This window comes from Alosa sapidissima, chromosome 10 (genome assembly GCF_018492685.1).
Source record: "Alosa sapidissima isolate fAloSap1 chromosome 10, fAloSap1.pri, whole genome shotgun sequence".
In the NCBI taxonomy this organism is placed as follows: Eukaryota; Metazoa; Chordata; class Actinopteri; order Clupeiformes; family Clupeidae; genus Alosa; species Alosa sapidissima.
Window position 1 is genome coordinate 15,246,546 of NC_055966.1, and position 24,345 is coordinate 15,270,890.

Here is a 24,345-nt window from a genome sequence, read left to right on the forward strand (position 1 = left end):
GCACAATCAAGATCAGGTCACGATACTTAATTGTAGCCCAATCAACCCTTACTAATGTAATGTCACTTTTGTTTAACATGAATAAATAGGAAATCTCTTTGCGCTGCGCTGTGCCGGGTATAGGAAGAGAAGAAAAGAGGGGAGAGGAAGAGAGGAGATGAGGGGTGAAGAGAAGAAAGGAGGAGAGAAGAGAGGAGGAGAGAGGAGGGGGTGGAGGCAGCGACAGCACTCAGGCCCTGTTTGATCCGCTGAATTTTAATCAGCGCTTGAGATTATCAGGATTATTAGATTTTTTTTATAAGTGTGTGTGTGCGCGTGTTTGTCTGAAGTGACAGTGAAGTTATTCAGATTCCATCGATTGAATTAGCCAGCCGTTTGCCTTTGATGTGAGTATGCCGGCACGCATTCCTCCCCTCAGCGACTCGGCAGTGGAGAGGTGGAAATTGGTGCGTAGGCTGAAACAAGTGTTTGACTCCATTTGTCAGAGCAATGGCACAGATGAACTTGAGATTTGTTGGAACCAAAACTCCATTAGCAACTACTTTTATTACCTCTTGCCCATTTAACATTCATTGTATCTTTCCTCGCTGTAGTTGTAATAATATACTGTATGCTAAAGGTGCCAGTGCTATATGCTACATGTACTGCTGTTTTCACATTCACTGTTCATGAACTATTGATACAATTACCTTTCTCTCTCCCTATGTTGTCCTCCAGGTCAAATGTGCCGCCTGTATCTCCTCCTGTAACGTTAATGATTGTTTTGTAAAAATGAATGCTGAATGTAAATGTTTGTGTGTCTTTCTTTGTTGGCTGCCACAGGTTTAGCCCCTACGAGTGGTATAACCCGCACCCGTGCAATCCGGACTCAGACGTGGTGGAGAATAATTTCACCCTGCTAAATAGTTTCTGGTTCGGAGTTGGAGCTCTCATGCAGCAAGGTAGACGCCCCTGCCTGCCACTTCTTAAGTACACGTTCCACTCTTTGCTGGGGGTGACCCTCTTGTCCTAACCAGGCCCACGATTATGCATGGGTGCCTCTATGCATGTAGCTAGAGGCAGGATTGGTTGCCAAACTCATGGGTACAGTTGAGTATGAGTATGGAGTATGAATATTGAGTGTGGTTGGCTTGAGAGGAGTTTGGGTGTGTTGGGCTGTGGATTTGGTGAATGTGGATTGGTGGGCCGGAAAGGCCTCCAAATTTCTCCACATGCCAACCCACCCTCTCTCTCACACATATCACAATCCCCACGCCTCTACCCCCCCCCCCCCCACCCCCCCTCCATCTATCCCCTTCCTGCTCTGCTGGAAGTGAACCCACCCACCCACCCCAACCCCCTAACCTCCCTGTCCCCCATGTAATACTATAGAGAGCAAATGACAAGCACAGAGACAGTCACAGTGGGCTCTCTCTAGCCTGCCCCTGCACCCCTAAAATCTCACATGCTCTTTTGGGTTTCCTTGTTCCTTAAGTCTTTGTGCTGCCACAACTTCTCAACCTCTTATGCCATCACATGACACAGAAAGTCAAATTGATCGAGCATCATCTGAGATGAAAAAGAAATGATTTCATTCAAGACCTGCATGTTTATGACACTGTTTGCTGCTGCACTTCTAAACCTCACTTAGATTCTTTTACTGTGGGCCTCTTGCCAATGCAGCATACTGAGGACTTACTGATGGCTCGCAGTGCACTGGCTTAGTAGCATGGGTATGGTCTGGATTTGAGCTGCATCTGTCATGAAGTAGATCTGATAGCAGATGTACTTTGCTACCCCTCAAAAGCATTAGTTCAACGATTTTGCATAAACTGTAGTCCCATCTGTGTTTGTTAATTTGATGCCAAGAGGCACAGTTGCATGCAAAAGACAGTTGAGTAACAAAGGTCAAACGAATGTAAGTCACTGCTTTGTGTTTGGTGGAATATTTGTAATGGGAAATGGTAGTAACTATTTTTTTAAGATCACAGCTTTAGGAAGTTCATTTTTGAGTTGCGTGTTGTTATTGTTGTGATTATTTCTCAAATAATTTCATTCCAAAGTGCTATTTATTTTAAAAGACTATCCCTATGGTTCTACTTTGGTGCAAAAGAATTACAGAAGAATCATTTGTTGTTATTGATAAGTAGGTTATAACAGTTATATAATATGTCATGTATATATTCACAGTAGGTTTTTTTAGTGTCTGGTTCACAGTTCAACTCCGTATGAGCCACCAGTAGGTTCCCTAGAGTCCATGTTCAAAGTCACAGTTTCAGTGCAGCACCATTCTGTGTGTGTAAGAGAGTCTTTTTTTTAAAGCAAACTGAGATGTTGTGGCAGCAGGCAGAGGAGCATGTGGCGCAGGATATGGGAGCTGCGCCCCCTAGGCCTGTCTGTGCATGCCATCTCCATGGCGACTACAATGTAGAGAGGCTCCCCTGCCCGTGGCTTGCCCCACCCCCAGGAAACTGTGGGATGTGTTGTTTGGACATGACGTTACCTTGGGTACATGACAGTCAGCCCCAACCAGGTTTTGTATCGATTCCTGCCCGTTTGCCGCAGAGCGGTCAAAACCACACTGGGCGCTCTAGCACCAGTGGGCGGTAAGGCTTCTTAGCTGGTGGACAAAACAATGTTGTTGCTTTATGTTTTTATTGGTTTTGCCTTGTTTCATGTTTGTTTGTTTCTTTATATTTGTTTGTTATGTTATGCTCATGTTTATTTGTGTGTGTGTTTATGGTTTAGTGGTATTTTTTGTGTTGTGTGCCCTTCTATATCTGTTATATGTACTGTTTATCTATTATTATTATTATTATTATTATTATTATTATTATTTAACATTTTATATATTTATTCATAATATATTTTATTCTTTGCAGACTGTTATATTTCTCTACTGAGGTACCGTAAATGAGTACCGCAGGCTCCAGGGGATTATGGGTAATGGCTCTGTGGTTGGTGAATGTCGTCTTTCTCTGTGGCGGGCTGGCAAGGACAGAAAGAGAGACAGATAGAGGGAGAGGATGAGAGGTCAAGGAAGTAGAAAGAGAGACATATACAGACAGAGAGGCAGATGGTGGCAGACAAGGGGAAAAAAGAAAGAAAAAATGAGTGTTCTCTGTCTCCCATACACGGCGCACAGGGACAGAAGACTCCAGAAGGAAATGACTGTCATGTCCAAACTTGCTCCTCGACTGACAGGTCACTGAATGGACTGTGAGAAAGTTAGACAAAGGCCATCCGAGACACCCAGATTGAAAATAGCTCTGAGGGGGAAAAGTGCTTTCCTTATTTAGCTCTGAAAACAGAAAACAAAGGGGATGGATATCTTTCCCACAGTCCGTAGACTCAGTAGCTGTAGATGGAATGTGCGAGATCACGGCTTCCAGAATGGCTTGTGATTGCCTGTGGAGAGCTGCAGCCTTATTGCCCTCCTCTAGCCTTGGGCATGCCCACCACCACCACCTCCCCCACCCCTCCCCTGCACACACCTGCTCATTTAACCTGCATGGAATTGCAAGCAGACAGAACAAATGTAAAGAAAATAATCAGTGAGATAGTAAACCAGCCAGGTAGGTTTTTTCTCAGTAGTTCTTGAGACGATGAGAGGTCATTTCCAACAGATGATTTGATAGTCCCCTTTGATCCCTGTATGCATATGTTTTACCCTTGATTTTACCCATCTAGTGTAGATGCATGTGACCCCAGAGCCCAGTCAGTTAGGTTGAGAAACCCTCTAGGCTTGGTTCTGGTCCATGTCTGCAGAACCAGGCCCAAACTACGGTTCCGCTGAGCCCTTCTGCAGAGCCCCCAGAGCCTCTGGTGCTGACACGCACCCCCCTAGCGTCTGTCCGTCCCAAGGTGGGGGGCAGACAGCACCTTCTGACCTGGCTCTCTACTCTACTCTACCTCCTCACCAGGCTCAGAGCTCATGCCCAAAGCCCTTTCCACCAGGATCGTAGGCGGCATCTGGTGGTTCTTCACCCTCATCATCATCTCGTCCTACACGGCCAACCTGGCCGCCTTCCTCACCGTGGAGCGCATGGAGTCGCCCATCGACTCTGCCGACGACCTGGCCAAGCAGACCAAGATCGAGTACGGGGTGATCGAGGATGGCGCCACCATGGCTTTCTTTAAGGTGAGCGGTGATTGACCATACAAAAGCTCTCCCTCTAGGTCCTGTTTGTTATGCTGTGTGTCATCGATAAGTGCTTTCACCATATATGCAGTTTGCAAGTGGTCATCACAATATAATCCTTGGGAATCTGCAAAGGTGACATACAACACATCTATAGGAGTCATATTCACCCATAACACTGTGGAATACTCTGTGCTGGAAGAGTGAATGGGTTTACCATAACCTGTCACTTCAGAACTTATACTGTAGCATTTCAATGCACTGCCTCCAGTTCTGCAGTTTCCATCATAATTCTTGTGGTAAAATACTGTAACCAAATACGGAATGTGTTCCTTTCTCTACATAATTCACATCAGATGGTTTAAAGTGAAAATAGTATAGTGGATCCTACACTGGGATAGCAGCAGCTACACTGTTAAAACACAGCTTGCTAGTTGTTTTTAACACATCTCTGTGTCCAGATAGGGACAACACAGTTTGTGTTGTTTCCTTTTTTATCTGTTATACAATATGTGTTGAAAATAACACAGCTTGCATTGAAAACAACACAAGTTGTGTTGTTTTTTAACACATCTCTGTGTCCAGGGTTGTAATTCCAAGTACGTGGTTTAGTGACAAACCTGGGTAAGTTAACACAGAGTGGTGAAGTGGTAAACCTCCTAGTAGAAGAGCTGTATGGCTTCATTCTCTTAACAAAACAATGCCATAGGGCTCTTGTTGAAGGAGGTTTACCACTTTAACTTACCCAGGTTTGTCACTAAACCACGTACTTGGAATACCCCCCAGATAGGGAGAACACATTTGTTTTAAGAACGTATTTGGAAATAAAAGTTTGATTGCTTGCCCTGACAAAATCCAGAAGCATGTTAGAGTTTCTTCCCTGCTGGTGATAATGGTTGGACAGTCTAAGAGGGATATAATCCTAGCCGTTTAGCCGTGGATTTGACGCTACGTCTGCTAAACAGTCAAACTTGGGTTGTGTAATCCCCTCGGTGCTTATTCATGGGATGACTCGGCGGCGGCGTGTGAGATGCTCTTATTAAAACCACTGGTCGTTTCCCTGAACGTGCAGAACATACAGTATCTCCTCCTTGTCTGGATCTTTGTCCCGCTGCGCCTGTCAGAGCACTGAGGTTCATGTGAGGCGGAGACTGCCCAGTCGGGCATGAGTCGGGACGGGACCACACAAGGGTCGCCACTGTCTGCCACATTGTCATGAAATCTGTTTTTACAGATGCCTGGTACATCTTATGGACTTACATTTGTTCCTTATTTGTTCTTCTTTCTTCTTTCTCTATCCTTAAATGGCAAACTGGGAACAATGATTGTGTATTTGTTTAATTTGGGTTTTGCTCACTGAACTGAGACATGCTTCCTTTTCAAAACAGACAAAATAATCAGGATGATCTGTCTGTTATGTATTTTATATTTAATCAGTTTGTGTAAAATGTCATCGGAAGTTTACTGAAAGATTCATCAGAATCATGTCATCAGAAGTTTACTGAAACACACAAGACACACATTCAAATGTTTTTCTCAGTCTGTCTGCTAATGTCAGAGTTAGGGCTGAACGATTTATTGCATTTGCGATAATATCGCGATATGATGAAACATGATTTTCAAACCACAAAGGCTGCGATTTGTAATATGTGACGTCACCAAAACCCATTTATACTTGCGCTTGCCGACGCGCCACCGACTCTTCTCACCGACCACTGAAGAAGCAAAAAACGTAAACAAGAGGACCAGCTAACAGTGTCAAGAAAGGTCTGATCAGTAGAGCTACTTTGGTTAAAAATAAACCTCTTCATTACCTTTTGCTCGAACCTACCATGTCCCTGGTTCTAGTTCATAATTCCCCTGTGCTGCTACTCTGGCTGGTAACTTCGTTCACTTGTCCAGCAGCTGACGATTAAAACTCCACGACTGTTTAGGCTGCACAGCAGCCATTCACCTGTGCACTGGGGACTTTGTTTACTGGAGTACAGTGACATTGGGGGCATTTGCGATATCCAAGGGGGTTGGCGGCACAAACATTTCATCTCGCAGGTAATGAATTGATGCATAATGTTATCCGCAAGTAGTTGACACAGCTAACCACCAAAAACCCAGCTAATCTAACATTAGTTTACCAGCTAAAGCTCTAGGCTACATACATGCAGCTAACTGCTGATAACTTTGCCTGTTTAAAGAGTTTTGTCTCCGCGATTGGCTTTGTTGTGATATGAACAAACTAGTTAATTTGCATGCATGCGTATTGCGCTGCGGTGTTGATGATGCTAACCTTTAGTTAACACCGAGCTGAACGGTCATTCGGCCGCATTTATTTGCGCTACAACAATCTACAGTAGTTTGTTCCGATTCACGTGCAAGTAGCCTACAGAGGAGAGGAGCTGTGTGTGTGTGCGCGCGCGCGCGCGCATGGAGAGCACAGGACAAGGAGAAGCCGTGTCAGTGCCACTACATGTAGACCTATTTGCTAACTAACGAAAGAAGGTCATATCTACATGAAATAGAAACGAATCAGAATCATTAAATGTTTACAAGGCTGGAAGTTCAACAAATTTTGGTCTACTAATGTGATTAAAGTAGTTAAATAAAAAATATTCATTCATCAATCTTATTCAATGACCTAATGCCATCATAACATAGGCCTGGGCTCCAGGAAAGAACAGTTTATGTTTAACTTATCTAATTTTGTGTTGGTCATACTATAGAATAATATATTGCTTGTCTTTGTTGAATAAGACAGAAGATAAAGAGCTTAAAAATAATCGCATCGCAATCACAATATTGGTGAGAAAAATCGCAATTAGATTTTTTTCAAAAATCGTTCACCCCTAGTCAGAGTCTGTAAGAGAGCGAAATTAGTATCTTGTCAAGCCTGAGTTCTACAGATTATGCATGAATTGGCAATTACTATTGACAGTATTAAATGTCTCAAAGAGAATATATACACAGCTTACACACTCCTAGTGGAATAGCATAGTCTCTCCTCTTTCATTAGTTTGAGCATCATCTAGCCATCTTAAACTCTGTTGAGGCTGATGTTCTTGATTGAATGGTTGATCGTCAGATTGACCATAAACAGCATGTATTGATTGTGATGTATCGATGTGCTGTCAGTCAATGAGGACTTCTCAATCTCAACAGCATTCAACCTTTCAGCAACTCAGTAGATGGAAGTCCCGAGCAGTCAATGTAATTATTGACTCCAATTTGCTCTACAAAATAGAATAAATAATACATGCATAATATTAGTAAATTATGTAAATGCTAACATGGAATATTCTCGGATGAATTCTAAAAGCCCTTTTTTTCCATTTCCTCCACTGAAGTATTTTTCTTCTTTTCTTGTCTTGAACATTACCACAACAGTGGACCCCATGGGCTCTCTTTACAATAACACACTGAATTATTAAATGACCACAAACCACGTTCTATCTCTTACTGCCAAATAAAATTACATCTAATTAAGGGGTTCTCACCAAGTTGGAGTGAGCCAGAGAGAGAGAGAGAGCACATGAGAGAGTGAGAGAGAGAGAGAGAGAGAGAGAGTGCTGAGGAGCACCTAGAGGGACCTGAATAGTACAGCAACCACCGCTGCCGCTGCCGCCGTTCCAGGAAAGATGACCTCTGGTTGTGGAGCTCAGAGTTGTTTCGCTGCAGCTCAAAAAACCATCAGTGCTGTCTCTGGAATAATGATTTGAGCAGGAACAATTCCAGGCATGAGAGAGAGACAGAGAGAGAGAGAGAGAGAGAGAGAGATGGAATAAGAGCCTCTACTGAGCCTTCACTATATGAGAGACTGGAGGGGCTTTAGGATGTAAATGTAATATAATGGGTTTTAATGGGCAGTTGATAGATGGTTACTGGGTCTGGGACATGCTTCCCAGAATATATAGATATATATATCAATATATCATAATGCCATAATCTCATCTACATACAAAAACAGGTGTCTAGACAGATATCTTTGGACATACTGTATGTAATTGATGTATGCATATAATCATGCTCCAAAATCCTGCTCGATCATGCTTTCACGCACACACAAACATAAATATACATAGACACACACACACACACGCACACACACACACATAAATACACAGACACATTTAGACAACCACACACACACACACACACACACAGCCATTAATCTGCCCTACCTCCACCATCTCTTCTGATGAGGCAAGACGTGAGCAGGGGGCCCAGTTTCACAAAACATTTTGTCTTACGCTCCTGTACATTAGAAGTTTCTAACTAAAAATGTATTCTTGTAAATCCTCTTCTTCAAGCTCCTGGGACCAACTTTAGCAAAAGAGAATAAATAGATAAATATTTGACATCAAGGGTACAAATTGAATAACAGAAAATATGTTGCCCACAGAGCAAGCGTCTTTGTACAATTTTCAAAATGCATTAGTATACATCTGTGTAGACAGGAGCTAGTTTATTTGTACAATAAAATATTACATTCAATTTCATGTTGGCACTGAGGGGGTTGTTTTGGCTAGTTGGTGATGTATTGGATCCCTTACAAGCTCAATAAATATTCTCTGATGACTGAGACAGTATCTTTTTAGTGATACTGCATCTGCATTTAAAGCAACATTTTCCATTTTTTTTGGAGTTAGGTTTGATTTAGGGGTCCTCACAGCTTCTTACATTGGTGTTTTTGCACAGGGCCTTTGTGAATTAGGACTGACAGTCCATCATTTTTAGGAATTTCTCTTTAATCGGCGAGTCATGAGCTACGTTCCACCTTCAGATGCTGTGTGAAAACGTCTGTTATGATCCTGCTGAGCCTAAACGAGTAAAAAACAGTCGCTTATAATCCAGACATGTACTTTTTTGAGGTGACGTGCAGTCCAGACATGTACTCTTTTTAGGTGACTGGACGTGCAGTACAGACATGTACTCTTTTGTACTCTTTTGTGGTGAGTGGACGTGCAGTACAGACATGTACTCTTTTGTACTCTTTTGTGGTGAGTGGACGTGCAGTACAGACATGTACTCTTTTGTACTCTTTTGTGGTGAGTGGACGTGCAGTACAGACATGTACTCTTTTGTACTCTTTTGTGGTGAGTGGACGTGCAGTACAGACATGTACTCTTTTGTACTCTTGTGGTGGGTGGACGTGCAGTACAGACATGTACTCTTTTGTACTCTATTGTGGTGAGTGGCAGTGAAAGAGCCCACAAACACTGCTGCTGCAGATCACAGACTGGATCATGTGAACCAGCCATATCAACAGAAAGATCACAAAGATTAAAGTTCGTCTGTCATGACCTAGGATGAGTTTCACAAGCAGTCTTGTGCTACAAGCACTGTTACTCTCTTTTGCTTTCACTGGATATAGCGCAGTAATGCTGGGAAGGAACATAGTTCAAATCAGCTGTCTTTCATCAGCTCTGGATCTGGGGTGAAGACAACGGCCAGCCCCTCTTTTTGTCATTCCTGCATCTGATCCTGCTGCGTTCACCCTCTCTCTCTCTCCCGCTTCGCTGCGTTCACCCTCTCTCTCTCCCACTTCGAGGCGAGGCATGGCGCGGCGCTCCATCACGTACACAGGCATCCCTCTCTACACTTCAAAAGGCATTGTGATCAAACAGTGGAGCTGGTGCTCTTTTTGCAGGCGGCTCCTTCCAAGAACGCCCATCACCAGCGCTTTTAGGCTCTCGCTCTGCCCTCTCCTTTCACCACTCTCTTACTTTGCATCTCTCTCTCTCTCTCTCTCTCTCTCTCTCTCTCTCTCTCTCTCTCTCTCTCTCTGTGGTTCTCTCTCGACATCAAAACAATCTGCGGCCGGATTTAGCTGAGCGCAGCACCCCCCTGCTCACCTCCACTCTGCTGCCCTTGAGGCGTTTTTTGTCCCTCTGTTTGTGGAGCCATCTAATCCCCCCTCTCTCTCTCTCTTTCCCTCTCTTTATTTCTCTCTATCTCTCTTTTCATTTTGTTTGTCTTTCCTGCTCACTTTTTTTTTTGCCCTTATGCCTAACCACCGTGATACTGCCGTCATCACTTTTTTAAATTCAGTTGTGGAGGTTTTTTAACATTAAATTAAATCAGTGGTCATCATCTCTCTACATCCATCACTCTTGGTTTTTCCTTAGCCTCTTTGTCTTTTTTTTATCTGTGCAACTATACATCCTGCTTTCTCCATCAGCAACTGTTCAGGTCTCTCTCTCTCTCTCTCCCTCTCTCCCTCAGAATTTCTCTCAGACTCACACATTCTCCCCCATCTTGTCTTCTGCAACCGCAGGAAAACTTTTATGTTATTCTTTTTTCTCTAATCCTCCACTATGCCTGCAGGCCTCTGTTAACCAGAGGTGAGTTTATGGCTGGTGTAGGCTGGGAGGGCTGACTAACATCACACACACTAATGCAATCGGACCAGCAGGCTCAGGGAGGAGGATGAGGGTGCGGGGTGTGGTGTGCCTGGTTGTATGCATCACCTCGGAGGCTCAGGCAAATTCAAGTCTAATGCATCCCAGTGATTCCAAATGAGTCAACAAAGTTCATTTACAATAAAGAAAAAGCTACATCTAATTATATTTATTGAATAATTTTAAAGATTTCATTATTACACATATTTGTTCTTTCTGTAAGAGTTTTTACAGACAAAAGATATTTCATTGAGCTATGCTCAGTTTCTATCATTTCCACAAGACAAATCAGGGCTCGCTAACCTTTCACTGCTGAGCCTCTTTATACCATGCGATGGATGTTATTCTACATTCAAATGAAGTAAACGTTGTTTAAACTGTGTCTTCTGCACAAATCAGCTATAGCCAAACATGTAGTCAAACACATAGTATCCACAGAATGAAAGGTATCACAAACAGTTGTTATATCTTTACAGTAATTTCCTCTGTATTAGTCGCATTGTGTATAAGTCAAGTCAAGTCAAGTTTATTTATATAGCACATTTCATACACAGAGGTCATTCAATGTGCTTTACATAAACAAAACCAAACGATAATAACAAATAAAAGCATAGAAGGGCAATATAGTCAAAGAATAGTTAAAAGGTAAAGATCATAATAAAAAGAAAACATAAAACACAAGGTAAAATCATTTAAAAATAAAGAATAATTAGTAAGCAAAAACAAAGGCAAAAGTAGTAAAAAAAGTAATAAAAGACAAAGTAGAATAATTATCGAGGCAGATTCAGAATTTGTAACTCGGTATAAGCCGCAGGACATTGTTTTATGCTAGTTAAAAGAAACAAAACCATATTAATACCATATTAACTGACCCCGTGTATTAACCTCATAAGGTTGAACGTTAGGCCCTGCACTGACACTAGCATTATAACCAACATAGTTTGCTTATATATATCAGGGCTCTACACTAACATTTTTTTTTTCAGGAGCACTTGTGCGCCCAAGTTAAAAAATTTAGGAGCACAGACAAAAATTTGGGCGCACAGTCAGTTCTGTACTTAACTTACACATCTAACATTATACTGCAGCTAACAGTTAAACATGCCAGTGCACCAATTGCGAATATTAAGAATGACTGACAACATTTAGGCTACAGGAAACAGGATTTTAAAGATCAGTGCCTATTTTATTTTCAGTCTGTTCTATTTTCCTACATTTTGTTAATGTAAAATAATATAATACATTGCCATATTTGCATTTAGCCTGTATATCAAGTATCCTGCCAAATGTAGGCCAATTTATTTATTTGTTAATCCATCTATAGCTAAACCAAATATGCCCATGGTGACCTATCTGACTGCATACTTAAATTTTCCCCTTGAGGATCAATAAAGTATCTACCTATCTATCTATCTATCTATCTATCTATCTACTGCCTAATACTACTACTAAAACAGTCAATTTTTTTCTTCCACAAAACCCAACATAGGCTAATCAAGGATATATGTTTTATACTTTTAGTTTTTATTTGAAATATCTGCATTGATGGGGGCAGTAGGCAAACGTTAGGCCTACTTTCGTTTTGCACTTCAGCTTGTATTCGGTGTAAACAAACAAGCATGCGTGGAAGCCTGGAGTTGTCAGTAGCGTTCTACCTTTGAATAAAATGGGAGTATTACGGGAGGCTACTTTTGTGCCGGTTCGCTACAGCTATATTTTGCTTATTGCAGCCAATACGTCAACTGGGCTAAAAGGCATGTTAGGTTACCTTTCCTTCTCTTACTGCATTCTCAGAATCTCATTCTGTTCCTCCTATATCCAATGAATTCGGTAATTAGAAGAACTGATTTCTTCAATCTTTGCATCTTGGCTGGCTAGTCTAACTTTCCGCTTTTTCTGCGTGCTCTTGGATTTGATAGAAGCAACTACTAGCGAGTCACAACGCGAAACTGCTAACATTGATGGGAGGTGTAGTTTTTATGCATTCGCGACGTGATTCTATGGTTTGCACCAGTAATGTTTCTCGATGTTGCGGTGTATTTTGTAGACAAACATTGACATGGTTAGAAGTCATTCGCCTAAATATTTTTTTGCACTCGCACGGCATCATTTTTACTCGCATGTGCGAGTGAAATGGGCGCACAGAGCCCTGTATATATATATATATATATATATATATAGCATATCAGGGGCGTCATGCAAGCCAAAATTCAGAGGGGGCACAATCAGGCAATTTTTTTTCGGGGGGTACCATTACAATGCAGTTTGGAAGGGACAGAAATACCTTAACAGAGCAAACAGCAACCCTCATCTATCTGAGGACTAAGCTAAAGTATCTATTTTGTAAGTTAATGTAAAACACATAGGTTGGTCATCACGGTCATAGCGATCCTATATAAAACAACTTTAGGCCTCCTTTTAAAAGGGTATCCCTTTTCACTACATGGATTAGCTGCCACGTACGTGAAGAGAACAAGTGGAGATTGAGAAACATCCAACGCAATGCCTTGGTAGGCCTAATGTTATTAGGTTGGATTTTGTAGTCACTGCAAATTTAACACCCTCGTTTCTATGATACTGGAAACAATTGAAACAGGAGAGTGTGCCAAATATTTGTAATATGTGTAAGAGTTTGCGGTCAACATCAAATCCATAGTTCTAACTATTTGATCGCCAAGTCAAAATTTCCTGGTCAACCACAAATAATTCCACTACTTTTTATTGCTTAGCTAGACTATTTACCACTTCAACACCATTGACTGTAGTATCTGTTTAAACTGTAACTGAAACAGTTCAACTGTTCAAACTGTAGCGTTAACTGTAACAGTTCAACACAAGCAAAACATTGCGAGCTCAATGCTTGTGTGAGTTGTTGGGGAACATACACAGACACCAATTTTAGGAAAAGGGTTAATATTGACTGTTCAGCTATTTTGGTAGCCTATGGTTTATTACACATCCAGAAGAATGCATTTGAGTCGTTATAGGCTCTGGCTTATTATGGAGCATAATAGGAACAAGTTATGACCAAAAAATTATCAGGGAGGAAAGATCCGAGGGGGCACGTGCCCCCTTTATTTCAATGGGCATGACGCCACTGAAGCAAATATATATTGTGTATATATACATTAAGAGTTCAGATGCAAAACCCTCTTAATCCTGAACATACCATGGTTATACCAAAGATCCACTTTAACCCTCTCTGGTTATACTTTTACCTAAGGGACATAACATGATGACAAAACCTCAATGCACTTATTCATGCACATCAGGTTGCATCTTATAAGAAGACTAATGGACATTCTTACATACTTATCACAGTAACAGTTATTTTCTATTGATTTATTTTGTTCATTTATATGTACATTAATATACACACGGCACAATCATTTAAATCAAATGACCCAGCATTTCTAGCAGCTCCCCTGCATGTTCTAATGAGTGAGGTTGCCTCAGGGTTTAGAGCACCCTTCACCAGTCATTGTGTCTGGGCAGGCAAGTGACACATGGACTTCTTTGTTGGCTTCTGTGCACCCATCACCGCAGCCTTGGCCTTTGGATATGCAGCAGCACTAGTCTGTCAGTGCTTCTCCAGCTGCATCCTCCAGCACGACTCCTGACTGCATGGGAACATAAGATGGCCATTGTCTCATAGCGTGGTCTCACAAGACTAAGCAGGGTTCCATCCAACTAAAATAGCATAATCCACATCACACAGACGCCTGCCAAAGAACCTGCCGTGTACGCTGAGCTGTGGACGGAATTAGCTTTCCTTACAAGTGTGTGTGTGTGCCTTTGGTGTCGATGAGGCATTGCGAACAATATCTGTCAAATCTGTTTGGGTGGATGATTGGTCGGGTGGGATGGAGATGGGGGGGGGGGGGGTGAATACAGTGTTTGTGTTGATGGTGTTCTGTTTTCTCCCTCTCCCGTGATTCCTTTGATTACGACCCTTTGAAAAATATGCAAAGCACTTTGCCAACCAAGACGTCTTAACAATGGAATGTGTGTCTGTAGGAGGTGGACCCTAGGGACAGGCTGTCTCTCAGTCCACCTGTACAGGCATGCAGACACACACACACACACACACACACACACACACACATGCACACACCCTCACACATGCACACACATACACACACACATATACACACATGCATACACACACACACTCTCTTACACACAAACACACACAAACACACTAAACATCCACTAACATTCAGTTACATCTGCCTGACAGAACAAAACATTAGTAAACACATATACATACTCAGACACATCTTACTGGAACATCTGAAAATTATTCTAACGTACATCCAACACGGACATGTACAATCTCTGTCACACTAACGAGCATGTAGTGTTACAAAAACACCCCCATAACACACACACACACACACACACTAAAGCCTTTCCCCCACAACTGCTCTGCTCTCTGCTTGTGACTCCTGCATGTTTGGGCTGATTGCGAATGAATCCATAATGCTATGCTGTCACTGGATGAACATAATGAGAGCCTACATTTAAAATGGACACCCACAGGCCCGCTGCTAGTTACCCTGTCACTTTGCCACCAAGGATTACAGGCGTACTTTGACACTACCAGTCAGGGGCATGGATTTCACGATGTTGCTGTAACTTTACTTTTCTGAAACACAGGCTGCTTTTAAATGCTCAGAAATGGTCACAAAGAGGGGACAAAACGATCCACTCCTACAGCGTTAAATATGGTGTCTTGTTTTTTTTTCACTCTCTTGTGAAGCTTTGCCACTTCCTTGGTCTGTAACACCACATCCTCTCAGTCCTTCTCAAAGCGAACGTGACGAAAGAGCGTCTGCTGCTGTGCACATTTCAAACACATCTACAGTGCAGCAGCTTTTGTGTCCAGAGAAGAGGAAGGCCATTATTGGAGGCCATTACATTTCTTGCTAGGTGCTTTTTTGTTTCGGAATGTGTTGTGTGGCATAACCTTCTCTGGTCGTGACAAGCTCTCTCACAGAGGAGGATGAAAAGGTGCAGAGGTCTAATGGTTTGTGCTTGATTAAAGGTTGTCATGCTGGGCCATACTAGAGTTGGGCCATTCATCTTTGCTGTGACTGTGAGCATCACGGTTGCCCCAAAAAGAATGGATGGACAAAGAGAAAAGGCCAGTGAGACACTGGCCCCTGAGGTCACCGCTGCTAATTACAGATGCTGATACATGCAAATGGAAGCAGAGGAGCAAGTCGCGCCCAGTACTTAGTGCTGCATTAGGAGTAGCAGCTTTTGTTAGCGAAAGGCCAAGCAAAGAGATTGACAATTTACAAATGTCATGGCGACACACGCTGAACTACATGATTATGGGCTTGTTGTCATGTGCCCTCCGCTTGTCTGTCCCACTAGAGAAGAGAAAAGAGCGGGAGAGAGATGGGTACCATCTCAGAAAACATATCTGGTCTGCTTGTAGAGAAAACCTTATACTTAATCTGTAAAGGGTAATGTGAAATATCCCCTCTTGAGTTTTATGATGAAGAATAATCCCATGCTTTATTATTCTGCAGTTAATATCAAGTTCCGGACATAACTTAAATTAGGTTGTTGGCTTGAATGGTATTGAGATCTCTACAAGCTCACTCCTGGTTTGCTTGTGTAATTGTGTTGTTTCAGCAGAACTGAAATTGCCCTGCTTTCTCAGTAGAAACAGTTACCTGATCAATGACTTCCACAGCGCTGCTGAGAAAGAGGACTCTTGTTAGACCTTTGAATGAAGTTGGTGGAAGTTCGGTCCAACTGAAGTTAAGAATAGTCTTATTAAAATGATTCAGTTGAGTTCCAGATTTCTTTCCCCTGGCCAGTCTTGGCATAGTGCCCCCATGGTGCTAAAGAGCTATTTTATTGCATGGACATAAAGGTTCGATATTGAGCCTTTTTGAGAATAAAAAGGTCCATTGCCGAACAGACTCTGCTCAGTGTGGATGGGCGTGTTGCATTTATGGTGAGTTATGAAGAACAGGTCTTTCTTTGTGCACCCCCTCATATTTCACTCTCTCTCTCTCTCTCTCTCTCTCTCTCTCTCCTCTGTCCTCACCTCTCCTCTGCTCCGTGGCTCGAAGAGTCCTCATCCGTCAGCGAGTTTGCCGTGTCACCGTTAACAGACTTCGGCTAAGTGACTCCCCGCTCCAGAGACACAGAGTGGCGGGCGGTGGCGTCTCGTAAACCCATGCATTACACCCCCTTTTATGAGCCATACATCCGGTTTTACTGCCTTCTCAGGAGAGCGCCTGCACAGATCTGTACCCTCTCCAGAATCGGACCTCACAGAGCAGACCCACCCCCCCGCTCTGACCTGACAAGCAAATTCCGTTAAAATGCCAGCAAAGTTGAGGCAGGTTGAAATCCACCCACCGTGAGCTCACAAGTGCCTTGTAAATGCTTGACTGTGGAGTTTATCACCCATTTTACTCCGATCCCAGGTGATGTCATTGTGATTAACACGTGTGCGTCTCCAGCTTCTCACCGTTTCATTTAGAGTTCCGACAGCGTTGTTTACCAAATTTTTGGTGCGTAGCAAATTAATAGGGAGAGAGAAAAAACGCCACAGCGAATATTGAATGAGGCTATGCTAATTCATGGCCACTTGGGCATGATCAAAGGATTACGGGAGGTGCTGGTCTTAATCAACCTGCATCCTTCAGACTGACACAGGAAGTCTCAGACAGGAAACTAACTTGGGTATCTGCACCAAAGTTGGTGAGATAGCAACCTGTGATGGTAAAAGACATTGTAGGTTACGTGTGTGCATGTGTGTGTGTATGTGTGTGTGTGTGTGTGTGTGTCTGTGTGGATGAGAGGCAGATAGAAAATATGTGTAAGTCTGTAGGTGTGTGTGTGTGTGTGTGTGTGTGTATGTGGTGTGTGTGTGTGGATGAGAGAGAGATAGAAAATATGTGTAAGTCTGTAGGTGTGTGTGTGTGTGTGTGTGTGGTGTTTGTGTGTGTGTGTGTGTGTGTGTGTGGATGAGAGACAGAAGTCTGTAGGTGTGTAAGTAGCGTGTGTGTGTGTGTGTGTGGTGTGTGCGTGTGTGTGTGTGTGTGTGTGGGTGTGTGTGGATGAGAGAGAGATAGAAATTATGTGTAAGTCTGTAGGTGTGTGTGTGGGGGTGTGTGTGTGTGAAGGGTGGTGGGGTTAGCTGGGAGAGGGCTTAGTAAAACTTTGAGCCTTGTGATCTCCAATACAAGGGATTGCTAGGGTTGGAGATTTGACATGCAGGTTTTTCCAAGTCAGAAGTGCAAGCCGACAAGAATGTCGCTGAGATAAGACCCGAGGAGATGAATGTAACCAAACAACTCTGCATGGAACAGAATATATCAGACACACAGAGCCATGCAGACCAGAAACAAACAGTACTAAGGACTGGAAATGTGTCTGTTTCTGGGTAATTCGTTTCCTGGGTAAACTAGTCAGGTTGCCTTCACACACAATGAAGAGTCAGGATGTTCGAAGTTATGAGATTATTGGGCGGTCAAATGATTAAAAATATTTCAATATAATTAATTACATATTCTGTAATTAATTAATATATATTTAATCGCATGTATCAATATTTGCTATGAACATATTTAAAAATATTTCAATTCAAATAAATGTATTTAATTTCATTAATTTAATTTAATTAATTAAACGAATAGCCAAGCCAACATTATAGACCTTAAAGTTCAACGTCTCTTTTATTATCATTTTCACTGTCCTGACGCAGGAGTGTCAGTTTTTAGAAGTTTCCACTCACTGTCAATGAGTTAGTTGGTTAGTTAGTTAGTCGGTCATAGGTAGTAGCCTAAACAATAAGTTTGCACTGAACGCCTGGTCGGGAGTGGCTTGACAAGGCTGGCTGCTAGTGTTATTTCGCTATTATCATCAAGGGGTATGCTAGCTTGGACCTCTGTGCTGCTTTGCATTGACGTGATATTTCAGACTTGACAAACTCTTATGGTACGGAAATTCCTTACAGAGATTACAGAGAATGATGCCCCTGTCAACAGTTTCATCTGGGCATTACGTAAATGCTCCATTCACTGGACTAAGCAACACTTTCTCATCTGCCTCCTTCAGTGACTACAGTCACTGTGGCTAGAATTGCGCTGGGTCAAAGGTTAGAGTTCTTTTTTTTTAAGATGTAGTTTTTTTTTTTTCTCTGATTAATTAATTAATTAATTAATCGAAATGAATGCGTTATTTTGACAGACTTAAAATATTAGTGTCATTTCTTGATTCACTGAAGCCATGCATGTGTGTTTAAAATGTGTTTGTGACACATTTTTACATTTTGAACAGGCTTTAATATTACGGTGGCTTGCATCATGCCACAAATATTATTTTCAGTGTTTCACAACTGAACTGGTATTTATCAGTGATCCCCTTTGGTGGATTGGAGTGTCAAATGTTTATGGATGGATCCTGTTTTTTTTTTTTTTTTTTTTTTCTATGTGCCTACCTCGGGTTGACTTTGAGCTTTAGTTGGTTATCTGTTGGATTTACGAGTCTGTCTCGGCCCCGACGGGCATTATTGGGGAGGTGGAGATGGAAAGGTGAGGTGTGTGTGTGTGTGTGTGTGTGTGTGTGTGTGTGTGTGTGTGTGTGTGTGGGTGTGTGGTGGTTATCCATCCCACCCGCCCCTCTGTCTTTGAGGGAGGGCTCCTCTGCCTTATCAGCACTCTCTAGTCTGCATGCTCAATCTCCTGATTTGTCAAGGGTGACTCGGAGAGATTCTGATAGGCACTTCGCAAATCAGCCGGTTGATCTAAAATATCGACCCGTCACAGAAAGTCATTACACACAATAATGGCAGATCGGACCTTGAAGATGTGGCTTAATTGGGTTCCAAATGCCTTCGAAAAATGGCCCTTGTGAAATAAGTGGACCTGTAGTCTTTTAAATTGTGAGGTATCTTTACCTTGATGACAGCTCTATCACGATCACACATGATTTGAAAACTAAAGCTACCATTTTACTTTCAGGAAACATAATCAAATCTGCTAAGCACTGGTAACTAAACTAAATGACAGAGGAACACAAACGTTATAGAAATCATGCATTTGAGACAGTAAATCTAGCATTACAACCTTTTGACCAGTGCCAGTCTTGATGTCTTACTAAATTAGTAAAGCAGTGGGCAGTAAAAATACCGAATGGGTACTGTATGGGAAGTATAACAGAAAAATGAACAGCCTTGAATTAAATTACATCTGTTTCTGTGGTTGTGCAATAGTCTAAACTTGAACTAATCAGTCACGATGTGCATGCAAATACAATAGTCTTAAATCATCCTTCATGGTATGTTTATTTTCATATCTCTCAGAAATCAGGAAATGTGTTCACTTGAGCATGTATCTTTTGTTAAGTGCACCCCTCCTGCGGTTGGTCAGAATCATTAGCATTGTCTTTGGTTAGTATCGGTGTTGCCTTAACCTCAGATAATGAGACATCCTGGGAAAGGAGGAGAGTTCAGCTCAGACGAAATTAATGACATGTTTGCTAATGACATTTAAAAAATAATTGCATGTAAATCATTTGGCATGCTCCAACACACCCACACACACACACACACACACACCGAGCTCATCTCTTATACAGAGTAAACTTTCTCCCACTCACTCGCTTCAGTTTTAAGCATTTGTTTACTCGCTTGCGTGTGTGTGTGTGTGTGTGTGTGTGTGTGTGTGTGTGTCTGTCTGTCGGCCTTGTGGTGGCTGTCTACCGCATCCAGAGCCAGTAAGCAGATTTATGTCAGCGTAGATTTAATTTGCAGTCTTTGCTCAGCTCTGCAAACTGCAGATGGTTTCCCATCAACACAAAACTAAATTCCTTTGTACAAGCTGAGATGGCGTAGTGCCTTTTTACCTCCCCAGCATACCGCCTCATTTGTAACATCGAGTGTAACGTCAGGTGTCAAGCGAGTGCAGCAAGGAAGGCAGCAGTTTACATGCAAATACCCTCCAAAGGAGATGTGAATTAATGGTGATTTTTTTTGTAATAAAAAAGTATGAATCTTATGTAACAATTCCTTGTGTAGTATATTCCCTCAGGAAACATGAGTACTGGTGTTTCTTGTTCTGAATGGGTCTAAGGATGCTATAAAACTGGTTGTTGTACAGTGCCCATGGAAATCCAGAATAACAGTGGATTATGGCCATTACTCCACTCGGGAAAGCACAATATTGGGTCTCACCCACACTGTACAATCCCGCATATTATTTTATGGTGTTCTTGCTGTATCAGATCCATACTACATGGGTATATGTGCTCTCTATTTCGTTCAATCTCGCTCTGCATCTCTTTGAACCAGCATCTCTGCATTTAGTAACAATTTGCATTAAAAACTGAGCAAGGTGGTGTGGTTGATTAAAAATACGATGAAGACTTCTGGTAAAACGTTGTTAATAAACCACTCTGGGAGCTTATAGAACAGTGTGTGGGTATCTTTTTATTTTTCAGTTGATTAAAAATATGTTATGATATCATATATGTCCATGAATATGTACAGTGTCTGCATGCTGCCTTACTGTTGCGCTCCTCATCCCTCCAGAAAACCAAGATCTCCACGTACGACAAGATGTGGGAGTTCATGAGCAGCCGGCGTCACTCGGTGATGGTGAAGAGTATGGAGGAGGGCATCCATCGCGTGCTCACGTCCGACTACGCCTTCCTCATGGAGTCCACCACCATCGAGTTTGTCACTCAACGCAACTGCAACCTCACGCAGATCGGAGGCCTCATCGACTCCAAGGCCTATGGAGTGGGCACGCCCATGGGTATGTGCAGCTTTCCCCCATCAGATGATCTAATACAGTGGTTGTCAAACTGTGGTACGATTACCACTGGTGGTACGCAGACTCTCTCTAGTGGTACTCCAGGGGTCTCGGAAATGTTTTTTTTTTCATAAAGATGAAATAATCACTTCAAATTATATCAAAATATATACAATAAAAAATCCTTAATCACTGAAGTTAAATTTAAACTAGTTTTTTGTCTTTCTTGGGGGGGAAATTATGTAAAACAGTATGTACAATGTAAAATATGTAGTTTATTTTGTCTACGCTACTGTATTTTAATGCTGGTCATAATGGTGGTACTTGAGCTAATTGTTTTCTGAGGTGGTACTCATTGTGGAAAGTTTGAGAACCACTGATCTAATAGAAAGCATGAATCATAAATTACGCTTTAAGGGAATTAGTGAATTTTTGCCACATGAAGACAGATTTGTTTTGACTGTGACAGTGGCCTGCTGCACTGAAGTCACGGATCAATATTCTAGGAATTAATTATTACAAAAGGAAATAACTTCTCCAATCAGCTGCACCGGTCAGTGAGATAAATACTGCCTTCCTTGTTCATAGCCCATTTTTGTCCATATTCTAAACTTGTTAATTGCTGGATCTTCCATAAGTTGTTGTATATGCAATGCAAGCTCAATTACATGGCTATTACATAAGTATTACTATAATGCTTCTGATTTGTGGTATTTGCAGGCAGATAAAAAAAATGCATATGGTATTGGCACAAAAATCAGTTTGCAATGAATACTGCCCTCCCCCAAGCTGTTGACAGCAATTTCCATTATGCATTAAAACATACAGTACAGTACATTTTCCCTTTTTTTCTAGAAGTCTTTTTTTAATGAACTTTTGTTTCTTTGCATACACAAGTAAAAACCCACAGTCTGAATCGGTTCTGCTTGCAGAGTAGCTCTGGTCACAGAGTTAATATGCAGATGGTGTATGGCTTTGACTTCATTTTGATAAATGACTCAGTAATGCCTCAGCGTAGGGTTAGCTTATAGGGGCTAGCATCTCAGTAAATTAATACACCACCTAGTGCTCTTGCTCACTGGATGTTTGAGATGGGGAGAGAGAGAGAGAGAGAGAGAGAGAGAGAGAGAGATGGGGTGAGTGAAAGAGAGAGTGGGAGCCCCTAGGGTGAACAAGGGAGGAAATAGATGAATATATAAAACAAATAAATGAATGAAAAACGCGGTGGTGCTGTGCGATGGTCTCCCACTCCCGTGAGAAGGAGGCTGAGGAGGAGTGGGATCTGATTACCGGGCTCAGCGGCAGATTGTCTTAATCCTGTTATACAGGCAGCCCCTAGCTGTGTCAGCTGCACAAGCAGGGGGGGTGGGGGGAGTCTCCTTTAAGTACCTGACTTTTCAGAAAAAGAGAGAGAGAGAGAAAGAAAAAGTCTTTCATGGCATCACCTGGAGACATTCAAACACAATGACCCCACACTATGTTAAGGCTCGTCACTCGTCTCTTTGGTCTTTTTTCTTTTGTCTTTCTCTTTTTTGAAGTAATGGAATTAGAGTCTCTGTGTTACCTTTCCCAAGGATTAGACAGTTTCTTTAAAAGTATTCAGGGTGTGCTATCTGAAGCACAGCCATGTGTGTGTGTGTTGGGTTAAAATGGCGCCGTTCAAGAAGGTACAGCAGCACACTTAGCCATATGTTTGATTTCCTGAGTAAACACAACTCATTTTAACAAACAGCTCAACTAAGCTCAGCTCGTGTCCGCTAGCAGCTGAAGCGGTAGCACGTGAACATTCCCACACTACTCTTGTAGCCTCTGGAAGATCTGGTGTAAGGGAGGATTTATGAGCACGAGGTAACACAAGGAAGCTATTGTTGAGGAAGCTATTTTGTTTGAGGTGTTAACACACCTCGAAGTGAATGCTTATCCTATTTAATTCACTAAAATGGCTTTATTTTTATTTACACAATAGGAATGTGGCCTTAAAAAACTCAAAATTTCTAAGCTACAGAAAAACAATGGCAGGTGGTGTGTGTGTGTAGTGAAGCATAGCATATCGATGCACACCGTCTCTGAGCGAGTGTTCTCTCCGCTCAGAATCCCAAGTGCCTTCACTTTGAACACAACAAATGTCTGAATGTTTGAAGAAGCACCTTGATGGGGGTTTCAAAGGCCTTCCTCGGCCATCTCCACTGTGCCTGTCTCTGTCATCGGCCCCTGCCATGTAAACGAGATGAGTAATTGACCAGCCATGCAGGCCCAGCCATGTGCAGGGCAGATGCTTGATTGGGATCATTAGGGAGGCGGACTCTTATCTTAAAGTGAGAGACAGAGGGAGCAAAGATGGAAAAAGATAACCTCAATGCATCATGGACAATCCTAAACATAATATCCTGCTGGCAGTGTTAGGTTATAGGTGAACAGGAGACATCAATTTGTATTTCTCTGTGTGTGCATCTGTGTGCTGTTGTGTGTGTGGAGGAGGGAGAGGAAGTTAGAGATAGAGATCAAAAATATATAGAACACTTGTACTACAGTAGAGCATTTGTGTGTGATGTGTGGTTGTGTGTGTACACATGCACGTGAGTGATTTTTTTGATGGGTTTGTGCTTCCAGGAGTAGAGAGGGAACACAAGGGGAGGGAGAAAAATATTTATCTGTGTGTGTCTGTGTGTGTGTGTCTGTGTGTGTGCGTGTGTATGTGTGTATGTGTGTATGTGTGTTTATGTATGTGTGTGCGTGTGTCTCTGTGTGTGTGTGTGTGCTGTATTTTTGAGAGAAACAGGGCACAGGCGTATTTGTTTGAGCTGGTGATTTATCCCTCTGTGAGTGTGCTGCTCTTATGTGTGTGTGTGTGTGTGTGTGTGTGTGTGTGTGTGTGTGTGTGTGTGTGTGTGTGCGTGCGTGCGTGCGTGCGTGCGTGCGTGCGTGAGCGTGCGTGCGTGCGTGCGCGTGTGCGTGTGCGTATGCGTATGCGTATGTGTATGTGTGTGTACTGTACAGTATGTGTGTGCGTGTATGTGTGTATGTATGTGTATGTGTGCATGTATGTGTA

General features: G+C 42.3%; 1 protein-coding gene across 1 annotated transcript in view; it reads left to right on the forward strand.

Moving 5' to 3' along the window:
• Nucleotides 1-24,345, forward strand: part of grik2 (glutamate receptor, ionotropic, kainate 2) — a 169,963-nt gene that overhangs the window by 132,060 nt on the left and 13,558 nt on the right. Inside the window, 3 exon segments of the mRNA XM_042107244.1 lie at nucleotides 823-941; nucleotides 3,903-4,120; nucleotides 21,074-21,299. Of these exon segments, the coding sequence (XP_041963178.1) occupies nucleotides 823-941; nucleotides 3,903-4,120; nucleotides 21,074-21,299 (563 nt within the window).